Source organism: Aythya marila (assembly GCF_965140915.1).
Source record: "Aythya marila genome assembly, chromosome: 11".
NCBI classification, from domain to species: Eukaryota; Metazoa; Chordata; class Aves; order Anseriformes; family Anatidae; genus Aythya; species Aythya marila.
In genome coordinates this window covers 6,247,807-6,253,468 of record NC_139052.1, presented here as the reverse complement: position 1 = coordinate 6,253,468, position 5,662 = coordinate 6,247,807, and the positions used below count along the sequence as shown (strand labels likewise).

Below are 5,662 nucleotides of genomic sequence, written 5' to 3'. Positions count from 1 at the left end.
CCTGCCCGGCCAGGGTGCCCGTAGCCCCTTCGGGCCGCCGGCGGGCGGCTTCGCTTCGCTTCGCCTCCGGGCAGCCGAGGCCAAAGTTAGGGTAGGGCAGCGGTGCCGAGGCAGCCCGCCTGGCCACCAACCTCGGCCTGCCGCGGGGAGGTTCCCGGCTTGCGAGGAAGGGAGGAGAGCGGAGCGGAGCGGAGCGGAGGGGCGCGGGGAGAGGCGGGCGGCGCGGGTCAGTGCACGGCCACCGAGTGCAGGGCGGGCGCCGGGCTGGTCAGAGTCTCGCTGGGGGTGGCCGGGCTGCTCTGGCTGGTGGCCGTCTGCGAGGACGTGGGGCTGAGGGAGGGCGGCGAGTTCGAGAGGATGGTGGGGATGGGCGCGGGCAGGGCGGGCAGGGCCGGCACCGCGGCGGGGGTCGGCTTGATGGGGACGGGGATGGCCGGCAAAGTCTGCCCCCCGTGGCAGAGCGGCTTGATGGGCACGCCGTAGGCGCCGTACTCGCCGCTGGCCATGGAGATGGGGGTGGCGGTGTCGATCATGCCGGAGCCGTACATGTGGGGCCAGCCCGTGCCGATGGAGCTGCCCACCGTAGTCAACTGGTTGGGGAGCGGGTAGGCGGCCGGCATGGGCTGCATGGTGGAAAAGGCGAGCCCCCCGGGCATCTTGTACTCTCGGGCGATGATGTTCTCGATGGCGAAGGGGTGCTTGAAGCTGGACGGCTGCGACACGCCGAGGTTGTAGGTGGACATCTGGGGCAGGTGGGTGCCCGTGGCGGCCAGGGCGCTGAGCCGCAGCTTCGCCTGCTGCTGCAGGTACTGCGCCGCGTCGGCCGGCTTGCTGGGGGCCAGGTGGTCCGACTTGACCACCTTGAAGCGCTTGCGGCGCCGCAGGAAGCTGCCGTTCTCGAACATGTCCCCGCAGCTGGGGTGCAGCGCCCAGAAGCTGCCCTTGCCCGGCTGGTCGGGGCGGCGCGGGATCTTGATGAAGCAGTCGTTGAAGGAGAGGTTGTGGCGCAGGGAGTTCTGCCAGCGCTGCGTGTTCTCCCGGTAGTAGGGGAACCGGTCCATGATGAACTTGTAGATCTCGCTCAGGGGCAGCATCTTCTCCGGGGAGCTCTGGATCGCCATGGCGGTCAGGGAGATGTAGGAGTAGGGAGGCTTCTGGTCGCTGTACGTGTTTCTGCCCGGGCGAGGCATCTTCGCTAGGGGAGCCGCGGGGATCTGCGGAAGGGCAGCGACAGGGAGGGGGGCGGAGGGTGAGCGCCACGGGCTCGCACCGGCTCCCGGCCGGCCGTGGGGAAAGCGGGGCAGGGGCAGGGGCGCGGGGAAGGGGCCTCGGCCCTCCGGGGCGGAGCGGGGCCAGGGGGGAGCGGCCCGGGGCCGCGCAGCGCCGGCGGGGGAACGGCGCCGTGCCCCTCTCCGCGCCCCGGCCTCCCCGCCCGCCGGCTGGCCCCGGAGGTCGCTCTGCCGCCCGGCCTCGGCGACGAGTGGACCCCCTCGCATCGCCTCCCCGCCCGCCCCGTCCCTCACCGCGCCGCGCCAGCCCCGCGTACGCCCACCTTAAAGTTGCTGGAAGTTGACAGTCCGCATCCGGGACGCGGCTGGGACGCGGGGCTCCTTCCCAGCCCGGTTCTCCGGCGCCTCTCTCGCCCCCTTCCCGGTCGCTCGGCCCCGCGGTAGTCCCGGGCAGGCAGCGAGCTGGCTCGGCGCGGCTGGGGGAATCCTCCGGCGCACCCCTCCCTGCTCCTCCGCGGGCTGAATCAGCTGCTTTTACACCACCGGCAGCTGGGCTGAAGCGAAGGCTCCTTCGCTTCTCCGCAGCCGAGATGAGCTAAGTAGTTGCCTCCATGTCCTTCCTCTAACCATCTGATAGTTTTATGTGGTGACATGAGCAGAAAAGACCCCTGTAGAGGCGCTTCATTAATGTGCCACTTCTTTGCTATCATATGACAATCGCCTTGGGAGGAGGGGGAGGGCAGCGGGAGGAGGGGGCTGAGAGAAAGGCATAATCTGGTTTCATTTACACCTATTTACATGGACACCTTGGGCCAATAGGAATCATTTCCATTTGAAGACAAGGCGAGGGGTGAAAAGGCTCCGCCAGCGGAATTGCAGTGTGATGGTACCCAGTAACTGGGGTGGGGGTGAAGGTATGCACTAACCTTTCTGTGGACTTTGCAGGAAGCTTAGTCTGCAATTCACACTTACAAATGGAGCTACTGAGCAGTGGGATGTTTGACATGGAAATTGCTCGGCTGTGGTATTCTGTTTGTTCTGCATTGTTATCTGATTTGTGGTGTTGGCTAACTCGAGGCGAGCCTTTTTGCCCGTAACGAGGGACTTTCTCTGTGCCAAACCCGGGCGAGCACGGCCTCGCTCGCGAAGGCTTCTTGCGGGGAGAGAGCCGGGGGGGGGGTTCCTCGACGCCCGGCTCGGTTTGCCGCCTTCCTGCCCCCCCGGCACCGCCTTGCTCCGGCTCCGCGACCCCCTCGGGCCGGGACCGGGGGGGCCGGGGGCAGGCGCGGAGCCGCGGCCGGGGGCGTCCCGCGGGGCCGCTCGGGGGCGGCCGGTGCGGGCCGTGCGGGCGGCCTCGGCCCGGCGGTGCTCGGCGTGCCTCGGGCGGGGCGTGCGGCCACGTGTGTGCGTGTGCGTGTCCGTCTGGGTGCGTGTGTCCGTCTGGCTGCCCGTGTGCGTGTGCGAGAGGCGACGGCCGGGCTGCGGCTGCCTCCGCTCCGCCGCCCTCCCGCCGGGCAGCGCCGCCCGATCCCAGACGAGCCGCTCCGCTGCCGGCCGCGCGGCCCGCGGGCTCCGGCCCCAACGTGCCGGGCAGGCAGGGGAAGGCGGCCGGCACCCGGCACCCGGCACGGCCCCGCGGCCGCCCCGAGCCAGGAGCGGAGGAGCGGCTCGGGGGCAGCAAGCCCCGGAGGGAGGGACCCTTTGTGGTGAGCGCACGTCCCCTCCAGCAACGGTATTTTCGGAGCCGGGCAGTAACTCACCAAAACGTAACTTAAACACGACGAATTTAGGAGATTAAACAATTTCATTAATATTGAAACGGCCGCTGAGGCTGAGCGCGCCCGCTTGAAATGCAAGCGCACGTTTTTCAATATTAACAGAAGCACTTGAAGAAAAGAATAATGTCACCTTCTTAATTCAGCAAAAATAAGGGCGGCGGGGGAGGGAGCGCCCGGCCGCCTGCCTGCCCGAGCGGTTCCTCCGGCCGGGCCCGCGTTGGCTCGGAGCCGGCGGGGGGGCAGCCTCGGGGGGGGGCAGCCCCTGCCGGGGGGCGCCGGGCCCTCAGCGGCTGGAGCCGGGCCCCCCGCGCCGCCCCCGGTGCCGTCTAATCCCCCTCTCTCGCGCCACGACGTCCTTTAGAGAGTAACGGGGCAAAGAAGGGCGGTTCCGGGAAGGCGAGGAGCCGGGCCCGGCCCCGCGGACCTCCGGCAGGAGCCCCGCAGCACGGCCCCCCCGCACAGAGCGGCCCGGGGGGCGCTGAGCCGGAGGGCGCTTGTCAGAGGGCAGCAAAGGCAGCGCAGCGCTCTGCGGAGGGGACGGATTCCTCCCGGCGTCCCCTAGGACACCGGGCCGAAGGCTGCTGGCTTTGAAATAGAGCCCCCCGAGACCTGGGTCTAACGGGCCCCGCCGACCCCCCCCTCGCTTCAGCCCCGGCGCTCCTGAGCATCCCCGCTCCGCGCGTGTCGCCCAGCCCACGTTCGTGCTGTCAACCAGAGAGCTCAGGAGCAGCGCGGGAGTCAATAAAAGTCCCGGGCTGACAAATTCTTTCCTCCTTCTTTTTGCCGGCACCTTTTATTCTCGAAGAAAAGGGGAGGGGGGGAACTACGCTGGCGCAACGGTGACCCCGCAATCCGTAAAGTTAAAGAGAAGTGCATTTGTGTCGGTGCTCCGAGAGCTGCTGAGGGCTGCCTGGGCGCGGCCCGGGTGCTGCCCGGAGCGCAGCAGCGTGCGGGGAGCCCCGCGCCAGGCCCCCGTGCAGCGCAGCCAGCGGCGCGGCCGGGCGGTGCGGGGCTGCGGCGGAGCTCGACGAGAGAGCCCCCGGCCGGGAGGGAGGAGGGGAGGGGGCAAGTGCGAGTGTAGCAAAATGAAGCCAAATCCATTGTGCGGCAAACCAAAACAAATAGCCGTTTTTCTGAAGCCTAATTCAAATAAGGAGCTCAGGGGAAGTGTTGGGAAAACTGTATAAAATACACATAAGTCAATTATATCAATGTGCGGACCCAATGGAAATGTATTTCGTGCAGCAGCCATTCAGCCCTTGCATGGAGCCCATCACGGACCACCTTTCTGCATGGAAGGTTCGCAATAGCCCCCTTTCCCACAAGCAAGACCACACACGTTTACAGATTTGGTAATAATTTATGCTAATTTTCCTCCATAAATCCACAATTCGCTTCAGTGGCAAGCGGGGCTGTTGAGAGAGGAAAAGGAGACAGAAAAGTGACAAATACAATATTGATTTTGAATCCTTGTGGCTGCAGGCAGGTGTGTTGCTTTGCAGAGGGGAGGAGTGCGAGAGGGGCTGCGGGGGGAAGCCAAGAAGTTTTCCGAGGATAAAAAAAAAAAAAAAATCCACTCTGTGTGAGAGAATAGCTCACACAACCTTGTTAATATTTACAAACCGGTTGGGAGAAAAGAGAAGAGAGGGGGGAAGTACCAGCTTCTTAGGGTTTCCTAGGCTGCGGAACACAATGCCAGGCTCTGAGCAAGCTTTCCCCGTTTTGGAAAGTCAACTGCGGGCTGCGGGCTGCGGCTGCATTTCGGCTAAGCCTCGCTGTCTTTTTTTTTTTTCTTTCCTTTTTTTGTGATAGTTCTGCTTCTCACCGCTGCTCGGGGGCCGGGAGGGAGAAGGAAGCGGAGGGCTTTGGGTCCCCCGCCTTTCTGCGGGCTCCCTTGCCCGGCCAGGCGTCCCGAGCGCTGCGGCCGACGGAGGGAGCGCGGCGGGGCTTTGTCCCACCGCACATTCTTTACCAAATCCGCCACTTTGGCGTGAAACTACTTAGCGCCCTTTCAAAAGGATTTTGTTCCGTTCGCCTCGAGCGCTAAACAAACTCCCCCTGCCTGTCAGCGCTGAGCGGAGAGCGGCTCCCCGACCCCGTGTCCGGATCGCCGCCGAGCTGCTCAGGACCCGCACCGTGCCGGTGCTGCTGCCCGGCCGCTGGGCTCCGCCGGCACGGCACGGCACGGCACGGCACGGCATGGCCCATCCCGGCCTTCCTGCGGCTCCTGTTGCCGTGTTGGCTCGCCGACGGCGGCCGAGCACCGTGGCCCCATTGTGCCGCCGCCGGCGGTGGGTCGGGGGACGGTCGGTGCCCCAGGACAGACGGGCTCAGGCGTCCCTGCTCGCTCGGTGCTCGTTCTCGGGCCGCCTGACCGGGGGCAGCCAGGCCCGGGGCAAGCGTGGACCCGGGCCAAGCGTGTACCCGGGGCTGCCAAAACTCAGAACCCCGGTGGCTGCCGCGGGGCCGCGCTCCGGTCGCGCTCCTTTTGCCCGGGCGCACCCCGTCCTTCGGCCGCCCGTAGCCCCGGAGCAGGCCTTCGGGCCCAGAGCCGCTTGCCCGGGGCGCCCTTCTACCTCTGCGCTCCGCCTGCCGCAGGGCAGATCCCCGGGCGGCGAAGCGCAGCGCCGCAGCCCCCCCTCCAGCCCTCCGGGA

At 66.6% G+C, this 5,662-nt stretch overlaps 1 protein-coding gene across 1 annotated transcript; it reads right to left on the bottom strand.

Annotated features, from left to right (window-relative positions):
• Positions 1-227: 227 nt before the first annotated feature.
• Positions 228-1,190, bottom strand: FOXB1 (forkhead box B1; the record flags this gene model as incomplete). The annotated part of the gene is made up of 1 exon (XM_082769543.1): positions 228-1,190. One exon carries the CDS (start codon positions 1,188-1,190, stop codon positions 228-230), a length of 963 nt encoding a protein of 320 aa, XP_082625669.1.
• Positions 1,191-5,662: the final 4,472 nt, after the last annotated feature.